Genomic DNA, 25741 nt, shown 5'->3' with positions numbered 1-25741 from the left:
TAAACAAAATGAAAGTGGGCTTTGATGCCGAATTGAATCTGCGTAACTGAGCAGCAATGCTTATGTTGAGCAACAAACAATAAACATCAACGAGAAGAACAAAAAGAAACACTAGCCCACTGAGAATAAAACTTACTTCCAATACACCTTGTTTAAGGTTACTCTGAAGAGCTCTTTCGCTCGATAGTTGATGGTCGAACGCATGTATGTAAACTAACATAGCCCGGAAAATAACCAGCCTAAGCTTAGAACAGATACAGTACACCCCCAATTGACCTGAAAGATATTTTCAAACATCGGTAAATTTAGTTCCACCCCATTTCAAACTGCTCCTCTGCATGCACAGTGAACAAGCAATTAGTTACGAAGTTTTGCTAACCTGTGTTTTTTCTCCAGCAATATAAATCACATTCCTAGATTATTTCGCATCAGACTATGTTTATATTTTATACCAAACCTCTGGGAAGTTCATTCAATTCGCACATTTTTGGAAGAAATATGTCATCAGTTTTGAAGTCCGAGAATATTCAAATCTACCTAAACTAGGCTTCATCTGCATTATAAACCCGTTTTATCGAAAACGCCGAAAGGAGGCGCTCTCGGCAATTTACGTTGACACAAACTTCCGGTATACTTATTTTCACAAACATACAGGAGTGCATATTGAAGACAATATTTGACGAAAACACACATGAAGAAAGGATTCACTGAGCACATTAAACTCAAAGGGACAACAAAACTCTCGAAAATACAAAAAGGCACTCAAAACGACAACAAAGCGTTAAAATCCGCATTAGGTACGAAGACCCCAGTACCGGGGTCTTCCATTTGTCATCGCTACATCGGATTCACGGGTGCCATAAACATCTAGCGGCTGAAAATGTTTCATAAAATTGTTAATGGACTATGACATCCGGCGCACCTTCATTTCACAGATGTCACTCGCATCAGACGGTCTCATGCTTTAAGGATTCTTCCATTTCAATTTTATATAAATTGTTCTAAAAATTCTTTGTTTCTTCGCTCTAAAGAGTCAAGGAACAGTATTGATGAATCTACGCACGCGCTCCTTTATGATGAGTATTTTAGAATTAAGGAAACTTGCCTTGATGTGTGATTGTGAAATCTATATTTCTAACGTTTTGTTTCTGTTCTTTAACGTTCACTTATTTAAACCGCTCTTTGTTCCTCTAGCGAAGGCCTTAATTGAGGACGCAGTATGTACGAATAAATAGGCAGATACTCGTTTTCAGCTCAAGCACTGTTCTAAAAAAAAGTTCAAGCTCCTCACAAGCCCTTACTAATTCACACTTTTATGTATAGAAATATGGTATTTGTAGGTGCGTGCACTCTACATTAGATATATGTTATCTTATCGAGACGTACACGCTTCGAACGCCAAAAACATCGCTTCTTTTTTGGACAACCAAATTTCGTAAGAACTACTTCGCGCAGCATGTGAGCAACGCCCATCGCTTCCTTTTTTCATGAGGTAAAAACGAGTTTAGCATAAATGTGCCAGCCTTCCTCCGCGCATTTGAAAACGTCCCAACCGGACCCAATCCAGGTCCCGGAAGTACCATATGACCTAGAAGAATATCTCCCCAAGTGCGGCCAATTTGTCCTCAAGAACTAAAACAGGAAACGTGCAAAGGGTACGGATCAAAGCGACGGTGGGCACCGAACGCGCATGATTGTGCTGAGGACGGCATCTTGCATTCCGAAGCGCCTGGTGAACCAGAGCTGTCAAAAAAGTACGCAGTTGGGTCTGGGGCCCACGAGGGCCTGGGCGCTCACGCATATACCGGACAAGAACGCGGTGTTGGAAGATGCTCGCTACTCGTACCCAGAAGCGCCGAGATGTGCAGCACTCCCCTGGGACATCGGCGGCTGTTTCCAGCACCAAACAGTACGTGCAAAACGGCGAAGTCGCCAGGTGCAAATGGAAGAGGTGATACCGGATAGGGTGAATGCCGGACTCAGTCTTTTGCTCAATATCCTCCAGGGGGCTAGAGACCTATGACTGAACAGGATGTTGCCAGAGCTGCTCGGTTGGAAACGACAGTGAAACGCCATCGATGACACGAAGCTCCCCGATCCGTGCGGCAAACTCGGAGGTCAAATCGGGGAGCTGCAGTTAGTTTTGGAGGTGCCTTGCATGCGCCCCAATGGCCGCGTGGTGTCGGCTGGGAGTTTCTCTCTTCATGTACGGGTTGAACGGCTGGTGACTGTCAAGATGCCGCGTGAACGGTTCCAGCCAATAAAGCAAGAGGGTGCCCGCTCGCTACACTGGTGAATCTTATAAGCCCGGAGCGTCGTCCGAACGGTCATGGTCCGAGCCACTAAGTTACATCTGGGTTATACCATCCACCGTACGCGCGGAGCCTGTGAAGCACAGCGTAGAACACCAGCTCTATCTCGTTCTCCCAGAAAAAAATGAGAAAGCATGTAGTGGATCGCTTCGGCTTGTACTCGAGCGGGCAGTTGAACGTGTTACAGGAGCCATACTTTAGCATAAAGTTCGGATATAATGAGGAAAGCCCGTTCAAGAATAGATAACGAGAAAGTGTAGGTGGCGTCGATCATCAGGCGGAGTTGCCCGGCCAGCGAGGTTCTAGTTGTCGGCGCTGAGTCTGTACGGTTGAAAACTTACTCCAAGTAGCACAAACTGCCGACGAGTTGTACGCCGGGCGGCAGATTCCGGTCGCACCATCTCAGAGGCATTATCGCTGTCTTGTCCACGTTAAGGTCCACGCCCGATAGCGCGACATAGCCGTGAAAGAGGCGAAAAACCTTGAAAATAGAGTCACTTTCTCCAAGAATAAGGTGACAACGTCAGCGTAGGCAGAGACGCTGAAAACGCTGCTACCGGGTAGTAGACCTCTCAATTGGCAGCTTTAAACCACAGCGCATGAGAGGTTTAATTACTAGCACGAACAAGGGTGGTGACAGGGAAACCTTGTCATACACCTCTTTAGACAGAGAAATATGGTCCCAGTGCACCATGGCAACACAGGAGTGCCCGGCTTCCCGTATAGGCCTCCATGACAAGGTCGAAGAAAGCCGACGGGAAAGCGTAGCGTGAAATGGTCGCAAGAAAATAGCCGTGGCCGACGTGGTCGAATGTTGCGGTTGGTCAAGGGGCAGGACGATGCCATCGGCAGATCGAGATGTGTATGCAAATGGGTCCAGGATGACCGATAGGGGTGAGTACATTGAGCACCCTGGGACAGAACAGGCTTGTATCGCGTGGATTACCTCCTTGAAAGCCGAATGGACGCGGCGTAGAACAGCCGCCAACATTTCTAGTCGCAGTTCAATACCGGGATGGAGCTCCAAGTAAGGGTATTGCTTTGTCAATAGTTGGACCTAGGTATCAAGGTGATGATGATGATAATAATAGTAATAATAATAATAGTAATAATAATATTCAATCAGTGTCTATTTGAATGTTCAGGAACAACAACCCTTGAATCTTAGTGCTGGTAGACTTGTGACAGAAACAAAATATTTAAACAGAAACAACAGGGCAGGGTGAAACGCAGTCCGCCAGTCTGACTCTAGGACAGTCACAAATTAGAAGACAGTTCGAGCAGTGGGAACATGCGGAAGAACAACGCAGAAGCTTCACCAAAGCTTGCATATTCTAAACAAAGGCAAGTGCATAAAATATTAGCCACCACACAAGTACTTACCAACCCTTTTCAAGCATTAATTGCTTGCAAACAGAAAGATCAAAAGTTCTGCAGCACGAACCAAAAATATCGAGTGCATTAGAGTACATGTTGTACAACTCAGCTGATATAAGTATATATCTTAATCGATTAAAATGCCGAAAGGTATAAAACGATGATGGATGCCGTGTAGGCACACATGTAGCTCTAAGGCTAACTTCTAACAAGAGGCTGGGAGAGCTGATAAAACCGTGAAGAACCTTAAATAAAAGCATCATATTCGCCTTAGCCTGACGCTGATGCAGGATCTGTAAGTTCACAAGTTCGGATTCAGTTCCATAATTGAAGCGATGTGCACCAGTCTTAACGTAGCGATGTTTAAAAATGGAAATAAACGTATTTTGAACTCTGTCGGGTGCCAAGAAGTTTGTTTTAGAAATGCTGTTCCACACAACTGAGGCGTACTCAAGTTGCTATCTCACTAACGAACGGTGCAGTGTCAGAAACGTAAACGGATTTTTAAATTCTTTTTTTATACGACATGTGGCGCCTAACGTGCGAAGAGGCGAGCTTACAACTCTTGTTATGTGATCATCAAACTACGAGCTTGGATTCAACGTAACCCCCAGGTCCATCATCTCAGACACACGCGGTAACAATTCACTGCACATGTTATAAGCGAAAATGGTATTCGATATTTTCCGTGAAATATCATAACTTTGGTTTTCGATCGGTTAAGACAAAGAGCATTAACCGAGCACCAGTTGTAAAAGAAACATGCATCATCTTGACGCCTAATGATATCATTAATGCTAACTATTTTGTGTAAAGTTTTGTGTCCTGCATACTGCAGAAGGGAAGAAATAAAAAAAAAAAACGGAGGAAGCGCCGTTTACGCAAATAGAAAACAGGAGGTGACCTAAAATAGATCCGTGAGGAACGCCAGAGGAAGCCGTGTAGAATGAAGAGGCTATATTGTTAAGCCGGACGTATGCGATTCCATTTGTCAAATAGTGTTTTATTCAGTCAAGACCTGAGCCACACCCTCCATAGAGGGAATAGCCAAGATAATAGTGTTATTAACAACGTCGCCGAAGACCTTGCTTAAGTCTAAGTAGATTACATCTCGCTAGCCTTTATTACAATCGAACTGAGAAGTTGTCGTTATAAGAGTCGCGAGATTTGTAGTAGTTGACCTGCCAGGACATAAAGCGGCGTTGGTTAGGGATGGCTATATTACGGAACTTAAAAGATAGGAATTGTTGTATGACCATTTCAAGGAGCTTGAGAAGCGAAGGAAGGAGAGAGATAGGTCTAGTGTTAAGACATGAGCCCTGTGTCCTGTCTTTAATATTGGAACCACAACGGATATGTTTGTAGGTTTCTGGAACTATGTCTGACCTAAAGAAGTTAATAAGTATAGCGCACAAAATGGGGCGTGAATATTTCATAATAAGATCTAAGTATTGCTTAAATATTATCATGAAATTCAATGATTGAATCGTATCAATGATTGCATGATTGATTTAAGCATTGTTGTTCACCGCAGATAATGTGACTCATTTTCTTTATACATTCTTCATCGACACGAATGCTGCTGAGTAGGTCACCGAACCCAGCCAGGTAAGGCAATGTAGGAGATGCGCAGTGGGAACCGCTTTTATAGGCTGAACTAAGTTAAGCTTCAAATAATGCAGGTACGCTCCCCACATCGTCTCTATGAAAATCCATAGATATCTTCGATCTCAGATTTTTCCCAAAACGAGACCTAGAGTGCCTCCAGAATTTTTTTTTATCTTTCACAAGATCTCTATCTAAAGAATTGCGGTAAAGTTTTTCATCACTGTTAATTAGATGCTTGCATTGTTTTCTACAGCTCTTGCATTCTGCTTCTCACCTTGGCAGTCCGTTTTTCTTGAATTATTTTGTGAGAGAAGCTGTTTTTTATTAAGAGAGTGTTTAGTTGTGAGGAAAGCAAGTTAGGACTTGCTCATTTACATCGATGGTCTCCAGAACGGATGCCCAGTTGACATCCATAAAATAATGGTACATTCCAATGTAGTCACCTGCCGTGAAATTATACGAATCGCCAGGAAGGCATATTTTACTTGGAGGGGCACAAACTGGTCAAATATGTGAGAACAAACACTACATCGAGTGCAGGGTGATATATATCTTTAGGGACTAATGTGGACTGACTCCGAACGATGGAAACGCGTTCCGTATTAGGAAAGCATAAATCTGAGAACTTTCCCTGGTTGTTACAAACATAATTGTGTTCTCCAAGATCTAAAAACGAAGCAAAGTTCAGTAGATGGCTGCATTTCTGCTGGCAATAAAAGTTGCCAGTGTAAGCATTTAAATTTGTCCAAGTAAATACTGGAGCGTTAAATACCCCCATTATAAAAAATTGCACCCACGCAACTCATTCACCGTATTCTTAATGTCAACTTGGCATCCGACACCTGTTAAAATCATGAGGTGTTGTTGGAAAAGGAAGATAGAATATTTCAATTATTACACGTGCTCGCTTTGTCACTCGATTTCAACCCATACACACTCAGGGAACCCTACTGAATCCTCGGGTCTTTTTGGGTTGTACCGCCTGTCAACTGCAACCATTCCACCAGCTCCTGAACTGCCTCGCGGAGGTATTTCAGGAGCTGGTGTCGGATGCCATGTTGCAAAATAGGGCGGAAGGTAATCTTCAGAGCTGATGGTGGGACACAACCAGGTTCCCGTCAAACAGATAATGGGGTACTTAGATACGGTAACGTGAAAAAAAGAAACAATCGGCCTTCTTCTGAAGACCACGAACGTTTTGATAAAAAAGTCTAGTCTTACTCATGAGTGTTCCTTGCAGTGGCCTTGACCACTTCCTCGGACACGTGGAGTAAATCATCCTGAAGAATACCTCTGAGGGCTTGAAAAGGCATGACTTCGGCCAGAGAGCAGGGTCTGATAGTTTACCGAAGTCCGCGGCTGCTACTCTTACATGAAATGACGAGTAGGTGTTGTACGAGCAGGCCTTCAGTCACCGGCACTCCAGTTACTCGACCCAAACGTGAGACAGATTAGTGAGGATATCTTCGCAGGTGATGTCAGGCGCTAACTTGGTCACGAACAAAGCTTGCGGCCTGCCGACGGGGGAGCAACGGTCAACCTGCAGGTCTCAGACGCCCCAGTCAGCGCAGCGGTTCGAGCCTCGTGCGTGTGGACATCGGCATCGGATGAATCGTTCGCTCATCATGTCCGTCGACCTGGGAGGCAGGCAAATCTTCGCGTATATCTCGATTCCCACCATGCCCGCCAGATGATCGCGCGTAGAGCTGAGAGGAGCCAGAAGTTCGCAGAAATTTCGTCGATTTCCCAGCTCCAGCAATCGGTCCTCTTGGCATCCCGAGAGGGGGGAGGAATCTGCTCAGTCCGTGCTGTCAGCTAGTCATGGTGAAGTAGAAGGCGGGAGAGACCCCCGCCACACCGCTCAAGGGCCGTGGCAGCCGGTTTCGAAGCATCGCTGACCGCCGCTTTCCTCAAGCCTGCCGTTGCTGCGCGGCATGATTTTACATCATCGCGCAGCGAGCAGAGGAGCGTCACATGTTGCTCGGAAGCTTTCGAAATCTGAGTCCTAAGGCGCTTGTTTTCTTCGTTCAGAGAGGCCAGTTGGTCCGTAAATAGTGAAAGCATATACGGAAAGTTAGAACCTCACTGAAATAAACTCGAAAGAAGACATCAGCTCAACAAAATTTAAAGCTTGTCGCGGACAATTTTTTTTTTAAATAAACATTTGAATCTAACATTCCCCGTAAGATGGTCACCGATATATTCCTAAGTTCAATAACCTTCCCACTATGCTGGTTCAGAGTAGTCAGCAAATTATATCCCATACTTCGGTTGTTTTAATATGTTCTAAAAAAAGTACTTTCCAAGGTTCTTTAATTCGTGTTTGGTATCTATTTATTTTATGCATTAACTTCTATAAGTCTTTAATGCGATATTCGGCTAAATTTGTGTCTATTTTATATCTTGCAAAGAAACGATATTTATATAAATCTCAAATTTGCATCACACCGAGCTGACCTAAATGATCGGATGTTGTAGTGACACATTATGGAAGCTTCTTAATATATTTTTAGAGAGCGGCTTTTAGGCGCCCGCTTCCGGGTTTCGCGGCGCCGGCGTCGGCGTCGGTGTCGGCGTAACAGCGCTAAATTTAGCGGGAAAATTCACGTCATGTGACATTAACACCAATTCAATTACCCGCTCAATTTAGCGGACAAATCCAGTTTCTCCGCAAGATTTAACGGGAAGGTTGACGTCGCGTGATCTTAACACCTATTCAGTTCCATGCTAAATTTAGCGGGGAATTTAACTACGTTGAGGTCACGTGACGTTAATGTCCCCGCAAAATCTAGCGGAGAAACTGAATGTGTTAATGGGTGACGTGAGACCAAGTCATGTGCCGTCATTTTCCCCAATACATTTAGCGGGGAAGGTGAATTCATGGAGAAGATGAGAGGAGGAGAGGGAGAAGGAGGAGGGGAGGCGGAGAGACTACGGAGGAGGAGGAGGGGCCCACCCTCCCCTCCTCCTATTCAAGAGCTGTGCTCTAATTTTGTATTACATAGATTTGTAAACGTCTTTCATTTTTTTGTGTAACAAAGATTTTTAGGAGGTCGGTATACGTAGTAGTGTCCTATATAAGTGGACCACAACTTAAATGTGAAAAAAATAATGAATTATACAATATTATCTTTGTTCTATGTGGTAAGATGCGTTTATTACGATATAGAATACCGACAATGCCAGAGAACGTCGATATGACATGATTAATATGGTCGCCCATGACATGTTTTCGTGAAAAATAACGCCCAAAGTTTTAAACTTGAGAAAAATATCAATTTGAGAATAACTTATAAAAGTATCCATGGTAATATTCATATGTTTATTCTTCCGTCGAAATATTTATTTATTTCGACCGAAGAACTGTCTTTTTCTTATGTGCCTTTATCTTATCTTGAGAACTGACTTTTCTCATCGGCGATTATTTTAACGCATTATGTTTTCACCATATGTGAAGCTTTTCTAGTGTTTCGTTCGCGACATTATTAATCTCCGAAGCGTCATCACCATCAAGCAGTAAGCACGCATTGTCTCTATAAATACAAAATGCGTTAATTGACTAATATTCACGATGTAATTTAAATTTAGGCCCAAGAATGCTTCCTTAGGAAACCCTCAATTCAACCGATTTTATTTCAGATGAGTGGCCATTCATATGAACGTACAGTCTGCGGGACGATAAGTCTGAACGAAGTAGTTTTGATACATGGCCACAAAATCCATACATATTTAACTTCTTTAGTAGCAAATTATGATCTAGATACTCGAACGCTTTAGTAAAGTCGACGAATAAACCGAGAGTGAGTTTTTATTTTTCAAACTTTCAAAGTATCTGCTATTTTTGCGCAAGGAGAGACCAGCTCTGTGGATCGTTCTTTGCGAAAACTAAACTGCGATAGGCTTATTATGTCATGATTATCAGCGAATGATGTCATTCGATGTTGTAGAACTTTTCAAAAACCCTTTTAAAAACAGCAGGTGATGGGGCTCTCCGTAAAAGATGGCTACCAAACCGAGCTGGCAAAAAGCGACTCTACGAGGCGTTAAAAATGAAGTCGATGGTCAGCCCTGAACGTTTTTTTAAAACCCATAGGGTAACCCGTCGGGTCCAAGGCTGGGTTATCGGTGGCCGAGTGGGCTAACGCGTCTCAGCTCGGAGCGTCGCGCGAAAGCTTGCGTTGTAAATCCTCCTGGGCTCGATCCCACCCCTTTGCCTTTTTCTCTCTGGATGAGTTTCCTACCGGCATGTGTTCGTCTTATCACTACTGCGTGCTGCACGTTAAAGACCCCAGGTTAGCGGTTGTACTCGACTTGCTAATTATCTCATCTACAACTAAGAGGCAAGTCACCCGTTGAGGCGTACTACCATACAATTTAAAAATATAAGAAACACAATTTTTGAGGGTGGTCTAGCTGCGGAGTCGCGTTTAGCTCCTTGACGACTTCATCCAGTTTCTCAATGGAAGGCGGTGGTTGAACAGAAATCCGGACAGAGGATGTTTTGCGATTGCAGGGAAGTTGGTCTATAGGTTGAAAGAGGTGCCGAAAATGTTTCGTAAACTGAGAAAAAAACTCGTTCAGAATCAAAGGACGTGGAGTGGGGTAAGTTTGGCAAGCGGTTCTCATGGCGGCTCTTTGGGTAATGTAAGACCCGAGGGCCCCCGACCATCTGAACTCAGAAACGCTCGAGGTTAGAGCCAGAAGAAGTATGGTTCACAAGCTTAAGGCGACGAGCCCTAAAGACCTCCAATCTGACTCGGTGAATGCGATCTGAGATGGTGTTCGCGTTAAGATCCCAATCTTTGCCGCAATCCAATTGATGTTTTGGGTGTGAGAGCAAGCCGTGAGTTTTCCCAACTCCAGGAACCTTTGGCGAGACTGCTTTTTAACCCCTTCCCACGCAGGGATAGCTGGGGCCGTGGAAGGTGTCTGGCTCAAAACTTTTTGTATCGACTTGACCACGACATTTACATAAAGAAGGACGACTGAAAGTGTCCAGGGGCGCTAATTGCAGTTTTGGCGCCAGGAAACATTTAAGGCAATCACTGTGGCTTGGTGGTCACAAACATAAGCAACAGTCACATTATTGAGGGTGAGGCTAAAATGCGTGTGACAGGCAGCATCTGCCAAGGCAAGGACACGGAGGCATATATACCCTACTGCCATGTGGAAACATGATCGTTTGCACGCAGGAGGGGCCACGCATCTTGGAAGCTATAATTGCGACAATCTTGCGGAGCACCTGATTACAATATGCCCTTAAAGTCCCAGAGGTGACGGAGCGCTTGTCATGATCAGCATCAAGGGGGCAGTTGAAATCTCCGGCAAATGATCCGGTGTCTCGTGGTGAACAGGAAAGCCTTAAGATCTGATTAAAATTTGTTAAAGGGGCAGTCTAATGATTTTTGGACTGGTCTGGAATTTTCGCTAAGACGGAGCTCGACGAACGTAGCTACGAACACGGAGGAAGTCCACACGGTGCTCGAGGACACGGATGAGGTTGGGGACGGGTCTTTCTTGCTTCATATTGAGCCACTTCACGATGGGTACCTTTGCACCCGGGTGGACGGCACGTGGTTCTGAGTTGTTCCAGTTTCAGGACCTTCCCGTAGGGGGCAAAGGCGCAGAGGTGCGCTCGTCCGAGACTTTGCTTGGTAGGTACAGGCAGGCAACGCGAGTCTCCGATGCACCAGTGACTCGATGGTGACGTTCTTGCGCAAATATACAAATAACCAAAGTCAAAAGTCTTGTCCACGGAGGTGGTATTGCAGAGCCCTCCCTGTAAGTTAGAGTCTCCGAGGTGCAGAATTATAAAAACTTGATGTAAACCAACGACCTCGCTGACGGCGTCGATGGTAGTGGCTGATGAAGCAGCCTCATGCAAGTGCTTCAAGGTTAATGACCAAGGCTTTCGTCGGCTGGATACCGGGTGGCGGGGCGTGGAACACGGTGGTTAGGAGAGCCCGCCATGGCGAGATACCCCGAGAGCCTGCCAGCTGTTAGACGGTCTCTGGGGCCGGGAACTGAAATAGCTTGCGCACAGACGAACAGGAAAAACGGCAGCTGTGCCGCGACGAAGCTATAACTCGACGCTGACAAGCATGTTCCACTATATAGCACCGCTTGCAACGTTCATGAAATATTTTATGACCAGTTCTTCGGGCAATTAACTGAAGGACCGGTTAGCGAGATATCTCTGGGAGATTTAAGAATGCCACTGTAAGAAGACCAATCCCCTCTTGTCTGTTTTATTGCACGGAAAAAGGACCTCAAGATTCCTTCTTCGTGATTTCCGTAGCACTTTATCATCCCAAAACTTTTGGCATCAACAGGCTCGGAAAGGCTGCCGAAACGGAGCGGCCGGAAGTCTCTTGATGAGCGAGAGACGGCTCTTGTTTGTAAACAGTGAAAGGGTGTATACTCCGTTTCTGGCTTATATATTCAATAACATTTTTTTACAACGGTTCTGTAATACCAATTACAATTGCGAAACGTTACAAGAAAGTTTGCTAACACTACGCTAATGTTTGCCTATTATGTTATCATATTGTTACCTTAGTAATATCGCAGTTACATTACTTTAGGGGGCTAACGTTGCGTAACGTCAGTCACATTGCAGTAACGTTGTGGCAGTATTCTCTTCGACGATGGATGTAGTTGCAGAATCGACGATCGATCTTATATTGGTCTAAATATGACGTCAATTTTTTTTATTAAAAAAATTTGCAGTGCGCGCGAAGGGGCGAGAAATGTCATCCTTGTACACGGCTCCAAACTGAAACCGAGCCGGCGAAGCCTATTTGTTACGTCGATCCTTCCGCAATTTGTCGGCTCCAAGGACCACCTGTCCATATTGCAGGTAGCGACACCGGTGCGACGTAAGCGACGTCACGAGTGAGTTTCGCTGACCCAGTTTCGGTTTGAGGTTGTGTGCAAGAATGACATTTTTCGCCTCAAGAATGCAGCAGGAATTAATGCAAAGTTTTTTTTCTATTTTATTTGTATTCTAGGTGTCTTCGTCTGGGCACTACAGCAGTGGTTCTCCATCTTCCGAATTGCGCAAACTTCCAGTGCTCTTTGCTGGATTAGCATGATAGCCTCAACGTTTGCGCCAAGCATGCCATGGATGACTGTCCCATTCGGCGTACTTTATGGTAATTAACACTAAACATATAACTTGCAGAGAATCATTTCTTTATATTCTGTCGGGCACGAGTCATATAATTGCCTTTACACCCTATGGATGTAGTACGAATTTCTCCCCCAAGTAATTTAGTGCTCCGTATTGATATAATTTTTGTTTCCTTGTGCGGGTTATGCTTTCTTTTGATGGTTCTTTTCAGGGTGTTGGGTGCTAGCGTTATATGAAGCCTGGGAACCTCGAAAGGTTATGTCAAACTTCACTATACTTCGTTCACCCTTAACCTGAGACTGCGGTGGAAGCTGCGTTTTCGATGGACCAGTCGTACGCCTCTCTTTCGCCACGTTATCACGCTCCCGGCTATACCCATGGACCCGCGGAGAGCCGGGTCACGGGATAAGAGGGAGGCGGCTGATTGGTCCGGCGGGCACGTACCTCCCACCGCAGTGTCAGCTTAGGGGGGAACGGAGTATAGAAATTGCCAAATGAACAACTCGATTTTTTTTACTTGCTTTGCAGAAAATCCGCAAACAAATATAAAACAGTATGAGCCTAAATCTTTAATTAAAAGCGACGGGGGGGGGGGGGGGGGGGGAGGAGGGGTTTCGCTTCTAACTATGTTTCTCCTCCACTCCTATATAGGTGTAACTATATAATAATAATAATAATAATAATAAATAATAATCAGAGCAAAAATAACAATGCATTAAAAAAGTACACCTACAAGTTCAACACATCTTGCCGAACAAGGGATACGTTTAAGAGGAAACTCAAATATAGTGTGTCACCATTCAATTGCTCTTTCGTTCGTAAATGCTAAGTAGACGGCAAAGCTCTAAAATGCACGGGGAGGGGGAGTGGGGGGAAGGGGGTGTTGACAAAGCAACGAAAACATTCTAAACATTGCAATCCCGTTCAGAACCAGAGGCCGGATTAACTGAATGTCTTATCTTAAAATATTTTTCCTAAGAAGTTCGTAAGTTACGCTCATCGTAAGAAGTTCAAAAATCGGTATTCCCGAACGGATTTGTAAGTGAGAGGTGTAAAACGTCGGGAAAACAAGAACGGGCTGTCGCTGTGGTAACAGCATCTTCGGAAAAACGAACAGCATATCGGAGAGCTGGGCATGTTTCGGAGCACGCGGGTTTGGATCATAATAGACGTAGGCAGCGGTTCTTTCGGCATGGTTTATTTGATCATGGTGTCTGTTCAGTGAGGTGACAAACAAACCCGAGTGCCCAGCTTACAATGACCGGGATGGCTAGCATAACCGTTTAGTGAACTCCTACGAGCTCGATCGCAACGACGTCCGCAAAGTTGCCCTCTTTGGTAAACGGGACAGCTCGCACGGCTAGTTTGCAAATTGGCACGCCTGGGGAAAAAAATGTCCACGTCATCATTCGTGGTTCCAAATATTCGGGAAGTAGCCTACGTCTTTTTCACCACAAAAGTGCTAGCAAGAGCCGCCTTTCACGCTGCAGAAACGGTGTGTGTTCGATCGAAGCGCTGAAACCCCGCTGTTGGACTGCGTCTTAGTAACCGCTTCGCGACCAATCTTTTATATTTCAATCGCTTCTACACAGTACGACTACACTACACAATCACAACACCATGCTGACGTAACGTTCAGCAGGGGAAGTGTTTGACCAACATCGCGTAGCTCCCAAGAGATATCTATCTCGACCAGTGTAGCTGTTTTCAGTTCTACCATCACGTCGGGACAAAAAGAAAAGGGTGCGTACCAAATACTGCGAAGGTAATCCTTATGGCACTTATTTGACCTCTGCGCCAAATGAAAGAGGAGATCGAATTAGCGGGAGTATCCCAGCGATGAGGACGTCCGCCACCGCCGACCGACGAGGACGACGAGGAGAAACGAGGGCAACTCTAAAATCGGGGTCAGGGTTTAAGCTATTCAATAGTTAAAGGTCGATTAAAGAAAAAAAAAAAGGGAGGGGGGTTACGCGAGCATTTCTTATTTAGCAGGGCAACGGTCGGGGAAAGACAATATTGACCAGGGAGGGCAAGTGCAATGCCTTGCTAGGCCTATAGCCCGTAGACGAGCACGGCCATTGTGTCAAATTAGTCTTGATTCCGCTTTCGGCGAGGTCCCAAAAAAGGACTGTTCACCCTGTTAATTATCCGCGAGGCATTCATCTCGCTCATGTTTTTTCACGTAATCTGCCACCGACTGGAAACTGCCACTGGCATAGGAGTGGAGTGCCAGCAGCACTTGCAGGGGCAGCGAGCCGTCGGGCGGCGAAGTATTCGTGCCAGTTCATTGCAGGGTTTCGCACGGTAAGCCTCGGCAAGCAGTAGTATCGCTAAAGGCGATGATCTGAGATCGTTTACAGTCTCCGACGAGTGCTGAGCAAACATTCCTGCTGCAAGCTTCTTCTGACCTCTCGCTGCTCTTCAAGCACGAGCGGGACGGGACGTAAGCAGCCATTTTTGACGAATAGTAGGATAGTCGCGAAAAGTTTGTAAGAGGAATTGGAGCCCTGTCGTGGGATTTTGTCTTATGTCCCGCAAACGTTAATATCATTTTGCTTCGAAAATACGGATAAGTTCGTAACTTTTCCGTAAGAAAAAAGTACGAACTTTTTTGTCGTAAAATAGTTTTGAGAATCCAGCCTCCGAATTAGTCATCCTTGGTTTTGCCCAATCCGTATTTGCGTTGTGTGTATCTGCGAACAACCTAAAACAGAACTAACAAGCATCTTTCACATCAGAGACAACATTTTTGCAATTTTTGTTTCAGGCATTGGGCTAGGAGTATTTTCCGTTTCTCTTGGAATCATCGTGGTCATGTTCTTTGAGAGATACAGGGGAATTGCTTGTGGAATGAGTTTCATGGGACACACCGTTTCCTTGTTGCTTTTCACAAGAACGCTCGTGGTTATGCAGGAAAAGTATGGATTCCGAGGTACTCTTTTCTTATGCGGAGCTATCATGATGCATGCCACTGCTTTGGCTTTTTTACTAAAGGAACCGTTCTGGATCACTGAAAGACCCGACGCGTACCGGATCCGTGAGACAGTTCCCGCTTGTAATGGTCAAACGCACAATGCCTTGACACCAACTGTATCCTTGGGCTATGCCACTTCTAAGAAATACAAGAACATGTGGCAATCGTTGAATACAATTCGAAAGCCCATGTTTTACGTTATTGTAATTTATTCAGCAATTGCAGGTTACTCCAAAGTCTCGTTTCAAACAACCATTGTTTACTATGTCATGGACAAGGGTTCGTCTCTGACTGAAGCCGAATCTATGGCGGAGTATTTTTCGCTTAGTCAACTAGTGGGCTGCTTGGTTATGCCACTGATATCGGACCTAAAGTTTGTGAAGCGAAGCACCCTTATTATGATTAATGTCATTCTGTTGGGCTGCACCTATGTCAGCTTGCCCCACTTAGCTTCCTTATCGTACCTTGTGCCCGCATGCATGCTCGTAGCAATGCTTCTCGGATCCGCCACGTCATTTCCAACGGTTCTCATGGCTGACTACCTCGGAATAGACGCAATACCCGTGTGCTGGACGGCTGTGGGAGTGGCATCCCTGCCTCTTTACTTATGCAGCCACATGATAATAGGTAAGCTGCGCAGGGCCCGCATTTAAAAATATTGTTCGTTGATTAAGGTTTTTATACTTGCTCAGCACTTCAGTGTCGAAGACATAATATTTGTATGTAAGAACGATAGAGTGAACTTTTAGTGATATGCTATACACATTTACCTGGTTATCTTTTAGTAAAAGAGGACTTGTTCATTTAGTTTGCGTCTCATTGTATTTCTTCGTAACTAAGTCGTTCGTTTCTGTTTGAGATCAATTAATTTTTTTTTCTCGAAGGCACTTCCAATGAACAACATTACATAAGGGAGGGGGTCTGGTAACAAGATTTAGCAGTGCAAGTTTCCGAATAATTTTTTTTGTTAATTGAATCAACCTGGGAAACCGATGTTTGTTCATTAACTCCTTGACAAAACAACTGAAATTAATGGCTGAAGGGTCATATGTATCCTTCCCTAACAGCCTCCGAAATTTCAAAAGTGTTAGGCCACCTGTTAATATTTATGAGACAAAACCTTTTTATGTGTTTTTGAACATTCGATGGATCCTCCGGACGTGAAGCTTGAAATTAACTTTTACCCATTTCCACATACACTTACGGATCCCTTTAAGCTAGAAATGAAAAAAGGTTATTCATGCAACAGTTTTCAGGGTAAGCCCTTGCCAACGACGCCTTATAAAATTATCGAGTTTGCTTAGCAACGAACATGACACGATTTCCTGTTGATCCACAAGGAAGTGCACCACTTAATGCTTGTAAAACGATTATGTGGTAGTGAACTTTCTAAGCAAGTGAAAATGATGCTGGAATAGAAGGTAACTTCAACTATAATTTCTATTCTATAAACTCAAATGCTTAACACGGAGGACAGAGTGACACTAGCATTAGTTTAAAGTGAAGCATAAGGATATTCATTCTAGAAGTCACTGAATCTCAATCTTGTTCACGACAAAAATATATATGGATAGTTAATATGATTAATTATTTTTGAAGAAACAGTGGGGCACGGAATCACACTTAAATGAGACCTAAAGACGATTCTTGCTTGATACTTTACATTTTATGCTTTTCCAGGACTCCTTCGCGATTCCATTGGAGCGTGCGACAACTTCTACCGTTTCCAAGCAGCAATTCAATTTTTTGTGGGCATTATGTTATGTTTAGTCTGTGACTCAGAAAATGATAAGACAATTCCGATAAATTATAATACTAATCCAATATCGACTGTGACTAGGTAATTAGAGGTGAAGTCCAAAAGATTTCCGGGCTCTTACTAGCTCATATTTCAACTTAGCGTAATGAATGCGAGACACCGGAATAAAACTGATTAACTTTGCAATGCATTTACAATGTTTCATTTTGTAACCCAGGCTCCGAAGCCTGTAATGACATTGGTAACTTTTGGTAATAAATAAAATATGTTTGATATTTAATGAGTATACGTTTCAAACGTTCCTTAAAAAGCACTTACCACCTGTAGTATGGCATGGTCAAAGAGTCTGCTAACATTGTTGTATTTGCCGCCATCGAGTCGTAGCCGGCGTTATAAGTTTCGATGCTGTGAAACTTTTTTATCGTATATTTTACATAATATGCACACACCAAATGATAGGTAGCTTATCACTAATTGAAACCACTTATTTACTCCTGGAGACTAATCGGTGCAATCATATTGCGTACTGTAGTGTGCGTGAAGAGAGTGAGTTCAGCTTTTGAATTCTAGAAATAAACTTTCATCGTTATACACCTTTCCAACAAACACTCGACCCCAGGGGCAACAAACGGTTTTCGAGCTCACTCACTGGGTTTGAGGCTAGACTCTCACCGGCGTTCCTGCTAACTCTTACCGAGTGGACTGTGATTTCGATAGGCGCAGCCTGCGTAGGCGCAGTTTCAAACACTACTGGCTGCTAAATTCTGGTCTTTTCCCGCTGTATTTGGTGTTTCAGTTTGTATGTATTTTCCCGGAGACATTGAGCAAGCATTGTATAAAATTAAAAAAGCAAAAAAAAAAAAAAACTAAATTCATTTTGTTGGGTTCGCGCGCGACAGAACGAATGGGGCTAGAATGTTAGGTGTTGTTTTTTTTTACGATAAGTTTTACGATAATGACGAAGCGCTTAGCTGTCGAAAATATATTACAACAGAAGACAACCAAAAGGCATGCATTTTTCACGCTCACAAATAATAACGTGTTTACCAATGGACAGGACACGGACATACAATTTAGTAAGTGTTAACATTCGAACAATATATTGTACATACACCCGCCGGCGATATGGCGGTGAACGCCGGGTCCGTGCTATGAGCGCCATGACGCGGCTGCCGTGGCGGCTCGGTTTTTTATCGCGCGCTTGGCCGAGATTAAGCCTAAGAAAGGCAGCAAAAGTATAGATGAAGCAAAAGAAAAAACTAAAGAAGTGAAGGAGTCGGCGTTGGCATTTCCCAAAAAGGGAGAGGTGTGTGGCGTTTCCCAAGGGGCATGCAAACGCATTCATTAAAGATCCACCAATGGATCTTGCATTATTTTTTTATACCGTCTTTTAGAGCTCCTATATCGACTAAGCAACCACCTAGGTTTTGCGTGATCTCGGGACATTTTTTTCTTAATATTTTAGAATTAAAAACCTGCCTTCGAAGCGGCTAGTGAGGTGTAAAGTTTTCATCGCCGGCACTAATCTAAGCGGTAAACTTTACATACAGTCAATACGCTTTTAAAGTACAATGTGAAAAGGCACCGATGCCGTGTTTCCGTTGAGTCTCGCGCAGTGTATATTGTGTAGCTACAAAATAAAGTATCCATGTGTGTGTGTGTGTGTGTGTGTGTGTTAGCTGGCTGTTTTTGCGCAAATTTAGCAGCATTACGTACAGAAAACTTCCCAGGTGGCCAGCCTTATTCATTCAGACGGGGCGAGGTTATGCGAACAGGTTTTGTTTTAGACCCAAGACAAGTGATCAAGCTGAAGTAAAATTGTGAGTCTTGCCACTCCTTCTCCAACTACGTCATCAATTTTTATGTTTAATTTTAATGTGGACAACAAACTCTTTTATATCTTCAATTTATAGACACAGGTTTAACTATAGAGATTTCAACTGAAGGATTGGGCGCATTCCATAAGCACTCAGTGGTTTCTTAGCGTAGAAACATACTTGCTCGGCGCAAGCTTGCGTGCATATAAAAATGAACCAGATGCTCCAGCTCCAAATCTGCGACCGGGCGCTCTATGGCTCCGTCACAGAACTACCAGGCTTTGTGAGTATAGAGGAGGCTATGGTAGTACACAGTGATCTGTACCGCACTCTGTGCAAACTTATACACATCGGCTTTGAGGTTTTCAATTCGGGCATTGTAGCCGATAGTCTTGACTAAAATAGTTTAAACATCGAAACGACTGCACTTGGGACCTTTATTGTGTAGCTTACTCTGGTTTAGAAGTTACGTTCTAGGTTACCGAGCATAGAGAGTGGCATTTTTCAAGTAACTAACCTGGAGCAGGAATATGCATGAGCGTTCTATATATGCCTCCCTATAGGTTCCATTCTTCACGGAGTACCGTGTCCCGAAGTCATCTTGAAGTGCGCGCAGTTTTGTAGACCATCTGTGGCAGCGGGGGCGTGAATGGTGTCCGTTTTTGATGATCGGCGTTGGCAGTTGACACAATTAAATCCCACAAAGTTTGGCGCTAGCAGACGTGAATCCACCTACGGAGTTCCGTCAAAAACTTAACAAATTCAAACCCATGTATTAAAACATCGTTCCTCTGTTTCACATTTCGGCCTGCTGGCCAGTGTTCGCTGCACATTTGAATAGGGTGTGTCTTCTCCCTCTTCACCTTCCAGTTTCCTATCGGTTTGGTGGCGTCACTTCATTTGGCGTTGCAAATAGCCTTAAGGGAATCATTTCACTGAAGTTCGAGAACAATTAGAAATGACTAAGAAGAATAATTATATGCCCCTTCTATATACTGAATTAAAAGGAGCTACTACTTTTAATTCAATAATTATGTAAACGTTCACAAACTACGCAATTATGGAGAAAAAAAACTATCTTCTATTTGGTTGTCACCTAAGAAGGTTCACATAGATGCTTTTAAAAAGACACTGCAATTAAAAAATAGAAAAGGTTGAAAGGTTGTTTGTGAATTTGATCTCCACGTCGTTATAGCATTTTAATCCACTATTTTTTTTTACGTTTGGAAAGCAAATATTGAAGGTAGAGTCATCATTGCTTTCAAATGTGTTCTGAGATTGCTTTTGCCGCTTTGGTTTTAAACGTTAACAAAGATGGCTGTCGGTGCCTGCGGAGGTTTGAACGAGCGAAGCTCGTTGAGCTCGTCAATTTTCATGAGTGCCAGTGGTTTTGAGTTCACAGCGGTGTTTCGAGGAAGATCTCCTTAACCGGCATAGTTTGCAGAGAACAACCGCGCAAGTACATGCCTACGGAAGCACTGTGCGGATGCTTGCTCTCGTAGCGAGACTGGCCTAAGCCTAGCGCTCCAGATCAACTATTGAGATCGATCTGGCTTGATTTATTTCTTTGCGAGTGTTGACGCTGAATAGAGATGTTGGTTCCCGTAAAAACGCCCCCCCTGCTCCGCGACTGGTGCAACCGTCGTAATTGCGACCATTGTTTCAATACCGAGAAGGTGCCTACGCAGGTAAAAATCTGCGAGACATGTGGTTGGAGGCAATCGGGCGTTCGGCTCGCATCAAGTTTGTATATATGTTCCCGTCATCGCGCCTCGAAAGGCAAGCTGTTAAGTTTTGCAGTGCACCTGGCCTCCCAAAGCGAATATTTTTACGTCGCGTTTGCCATGTGAAAATATAAAAACAGTAAAGCTATAGCAGGTCTGCTTATTCGTTTTGTTGATTTTTTAAGCTACTCGGTCACTGATTGCGCACATCTATAGACGCTGACAGACGCTTGTACTCGACCGTGGCTCGTGCATGATGGATCGCTAGAACGCCACTTTCATGGTCGCGACTTTTTAGCGTTGCAGAAGTTTCTTAGACTGGGTATAAATAGCAAATGGACGGAGTCAAAAACGGACGCCGTCTGCGTACCTTTCGTGTCCGCGTCTCATGTCATTGCAGACGACGATAGACGGCGGTGTAATAGTAGACGGCGCCGGAAGCTGCCGCTCGTCTGCTCGCATGACTAGCAGGCGGTGTTCGACTTCCAGACTAGACGCACCGGATGACGGGAAAGGGAGATACTACGCTTCTTAGCCTGTGTGGTCGAGCAAGCCAGTCCAGTAGTAACCGGCGGGACCGCTGATCTGTGGGCGGGACTTGGACCGGGCTGTGACCTCCACCTAAATTGCGTCTAACCACGTAAAAATTTTCGCGAAAAAAATTGTAGAAGAATTATTTCAAAACATACGTGTCCCATTTGTACCCTTTAAAAAATATGTTTTTCCTGGCGGTGTCCTTTTAATCAGCTGTGCATTGGCGCCGCCATAGCCGACCTTCAGTTTTTTGTTTCCATTTGATCCGTTTACTTCACTTCGTTACCACAGCAGTGGCAGTTGATTGCCGTATTAGGTTCAAATGCGTCCTTCTCCCCAGCAGTGGCCTTTCTGAAGTCTCATAAAAGTCCGTTTTCGTGGCTAGACATCTCGGTGTGACAAGCTAAGGTAAGTAATGGCGGCTATAATCTGACGCGTGTTTAAAACGTTTATATATTCAAAAAGTTTATATATTTATATAAATGAATATATATATATTCATTTATAATATATATATAATATAATATATATATATAATATGTATATTATAATATAATATTTTATTATATTATAATTATATTTTATATTTTATTATATTAATTAATTATTTATTATATATATATTAATATATATAATATATATATATTATATTTTATTTATAATATACATATATATAATATATATATATATATATTCAAAAGTTTATATATTCAAAAATTGCAATACGACCAAGCAAACTAATACACTATATAGTGTATCACATGACGTTGTTTTGGGCCTACATTCTGGTACGCACTTGTGACATCGTTGAATTTTGTCCTTGGCACCAAACACAACCAAAAAAACGTCACAATAAGTTCCGTTTGTTTCTGATACCACATGTGCGCAGCGGAATCTCTTCATATGGAGCAAAAAAAAAAAGAAATAAATCCAGAGCCGATGTACAGAAAGACAAAACATCGCAACTCTTTTGAACTTGCTCACCCTGTTTGAGCTACCCACTACGGTACCCGTTCACACAGCTCATTTTTCGTGAAAGCTAATCTTTCCGATGATTCCCTAAAGACGCTCTCCTAATTTCCCTTTTATTTCACATATAGGCATCGTCATCCCCCTCCGAAATTCCTGGTAAGTGCACTTATTTTGTTATTTATGCACGCACCTATTAATCGCTTCGAAACTGTACACGGAGGCATTCTGTAATACTGCTGTTTTACTGAAGAGAGCAAGTCCGTATCGCATATGACAACAATTTGTGATAAACTTTTTTAAATATGCAATTTAGCAAGGTGCCAAAAACCACTATTTATATTATTGCTCAATATACGTCTGTTTACTGTAATTCTGTCGCTTTTCTTTCCCTCGCCCTACGACCTTCTAGAGCCAAGGCCACACACCAACACACTATGCACAAAGAAAAAAACGCAGTTACCCAGAAATCAGATTTGTGTGAGATGAAGCGTCTGCGCATGCGCAGTGTCCACAGCAACGCTGCCGCAGTGGCATGATGTCAGAGGGTTGAGTCGGTGTATGCCAACGTAACTAAGATTACCCGAGTTGTGTAACTCCCGCGGAAGAGGGTACCCCACCTCAGTCACTTCAGTTCGCCTCCCGTCGTTTGAAGCGCCATCTAGATTTTCGTTTCATAACTGTGTGTTCCATAGAGCAGAGCTGGAGCACCATCTAGACGCTGTGCTTTGAAACGTATACGTATTCCATAGAATACACTGCAGCTACCATAGCGGCCGTCCGGAGTGCCGAACGACGGGAGGCGAGTCGTAGTGAGAAGGAAGGGGGGGGGGGGGGGGGGGGGTACTGTCCGTGCATGCAGCGTCTATGAGCAGCTCCGTAACTGAGCTAATATAATAACGTTGGTGTATGCGGAGAGCAAGTAGTCTGCTTGCGCAGGAGTTGCGGTGACGTCAAGACGACTCCGAGCTCTGATTGGCTTTCATTGAAAGGGTGTGGGTAGACATCAATGATAGATGCCTTGAGGTCTACCCACTATCTCTTTCAGTCAGCCAAGAAGAGCTCGGCGTTCTGACATCATCGCGACCCCTGTGCAAGGAGCAGACGAACTTGCGCTCCGCATAGGGCGATCAAGTATTCCAGAACGCGCGTTTGGCGCACCGAAACATAAGGGTCACACCAATCAACGGGCAAATTTGTAGATGAAGCAAAAGGAAAGAGCCAATGACAATGCAACTAAGCGCGTGCACTGTCTTTTGATTGAGATTGTAGGGAATCAAAAATATGTGGACGCATCTGGAGAGCAGACGAACTTGGACACCGATAGGCTGCAAGTTCCGTACAAAGGCAAGATAGAAATTCACCTGGTAAATTGCCCTGACGATACCCACACACAAGCGAAATTGCCTCAAGAAGCTATAACTGGCCGGTGATCTAACCTGCAGCGTCCACGAACTTCGCTTTGGTGAATCGTTCGATGAGACCGATTATTGGTGATATCTAACTCTAGAAGGTGCTTTTGTCCAGCTTGTTTTCTACGGAGCTTCGTGCTTGACCGATACAAAATGACCTGCGGATTGTTTACGTCGTCTTTCTCGATCGAACGCGGCCCCCCACAGATTGTGCACGAGTACTGCGTTCGGTTCAGCTGGGGAGCATGCATCGCGGGAGTCTTTCTGAACCCACGACAACCCCGGTATTCGCGAGCAGAGCCAGTACCCCATAGAAGTCCAGGACTGTCACCTTTCTTCTTTAAACGTCATCACTAGAGCCAGTGAGTCAGTGGCTCTAGTCATCACTACTGGATCTACGCAGCACCTTGCGTCACCATCGCTGCCAGCGCGTCTTGCAGCATGGAGGTAGGGAGCTTCTGGAGGCGACATGGAACCACCAGACGCTTTCTACCTTCTTGACGAGACGACACCAGCTGTCTCGTGCACTGCCACCTGCCTCGTGTGCACAGCAGCATGGAAGTATTATAACGCACACTAGAGGTTAAGCTGCAGCGTAAGCATAATACTGCACATTGAAGCAGACAACAAACAGTCGGTAATTTACTCCCGGTAATGCATTTCTACAGGGAAAAACGGGTACGTGTTTTTCTCGTTTCTCGACGATATGAACAAATTTTGCGAATAATTATAACGTAGTAGATAGTTTGGAAACATTTCTCTATCAGAAAAATTAAGATATTGGTCAGTTGCAGCGTATTTCTGTCAAATTCATGTTATTAACTACAGTGTTAAAACAGCTTCATACATGCATTTATGTACAGTGTCGGCCACTATTAGTGCGCGCAAACACGCCGTCGGCAATTTTCTGCATGGGGAATTTACGTACAAAGCGAACGAAGGACATGTGGAAAACCAAGAGAGACGGCAAGAACTACTCAGTAACACTAAATCAGTCACTTCCTGTGCATGTAGACGATCAAAATAAAATGAAGGCCAAGGTAATATAGCCGGATTTGAATAATTAAGTATTTATTTATTCTCTCTGCTCGTGTATATGCGCGACAATGCTTTTTCTGCGTTCAAAACATCACCCACGCGCTCGCAATCTTTGAAAAAAGAGAGCAGCCAGAAAACAGGGGCCTAGTAAAAACGGCCCGGCATAAAAAAATAATAAAAATACACCTTTCGTAACCCTACTTTATTCATTGCGTTTTTAATGTTTTTAACCACTCGTGAAGATGCACGGCGGTGTAATTTTTATATATATGACAGGACTGGTATATTATCAAAATATAGGCATCACCGGAATGCTGGCGAACCTTGAGCACACTCCACATTCCTTTCGGTTGTTATTTTGCTTAGATTCGTCCCTCGTATGGACGAATCTAAGCATTAGAAGAATATAACATGGAGAACAAAAGTTCTCCATGTTATATACCGGCGAAGAGACAAAATGCACACGCGTTTTCCGATGGGAATGCACAGCATCCCCGCAATAAATGTAGACGGGCTGCCGTATGCTTCAATTTTCATCACGGAAGTCGCATAGAACCTAGCGCCAGTTGAACCTCTAGCGCACATTATAATAACTATATGTAGTGCAGTTATGGTGTTCGTTATGGAGGCGTCACGCATGCGTGGAACGTCTAGTCGGATCGGCCCATTGGTGCTTCACTACTGAATACGAGCCCTAACCGAACGCGGCGTTCGGTTACATCAGCCGAGAGCTACGCCAGAAGCATAAGCAAATCAATCGTGTTGCTGTTGTCTCCATGGGTTTAGTTCTCAAATTAGCCGTTAGAAGCGCGACGGTTGATTCCTTTCCCTGATATTTGGGTGTGCAAGAGAAATAGGGATATTTGTGGACGTGGTAGGGACAGATACCTACCACGGGCAGAGCGATTATTGTGAGCCTAAAATTAAGAATGAATAGTTCGAAAGCTGATTTCAATCTGTTAGTTATTAAAATCTGAATGGGTGTTTCGTTCTCATAAAGCCCTTCAGTGCTGTGCAATTGCAAAATATCGCTAATGTAGCTTGCGAGGCGTCGTGTTTAATTTGTGGTGTGTCTGCTGGGC

At 44.0% G+C, this 25741-nt stretch overlaps 1 protein-coding gene and 1 pseudogene across 1 annotated transcript in view; one reads left to right on the top strand and one right to left on the bottom strand.

The window, feature by feature from the left end:
• Positions 1–1588: 1588 nt before the first annotated feature.
• LOC120837534 lies at positions 1589–2516 on the bottom strand (annotated as a pseudogene).
• Positions 2517–3193: 677 nt separating this feature from the next.
• Positions 3194–25741, top strand: part of LOC121835731 (monocarboxylate transporter 1-like) — a 92425-nt gene continuing 69877 nt past the window's right edge. Inside the window, exon 1 of the mRNA XM_042290183.1 lies at positions 3194–3206. Within this exon, the coding sequence (XP_042146117.1) occupies positions 3194–3206 (13 nt within the window). The remainder of the gene's footprint in view (positions 3207–25741) is intronic.

Source organism: Ixodes scapularis, unplaced genomic scaffold (assembly GCF_016920785.2).
Source record: "Ixodes scapularis isolate PalLabHiFi unplaced genomic scaffold, ASM1692078v2 PGA_scaffold1__304_contigs__length_218370807, whole genome shotgun sequence".
Taxonomy (NCBI): Eukaryota; Metazoa; Arthropoda; class Arachnida; order Ixodida; family Ixodidae; genus Ixodes; species Ixodes scapularis.
Note: the sequence above shows the minus strand (reverse complement) of the source record. Positions and strands in the feature narration are given on the sequence as shown.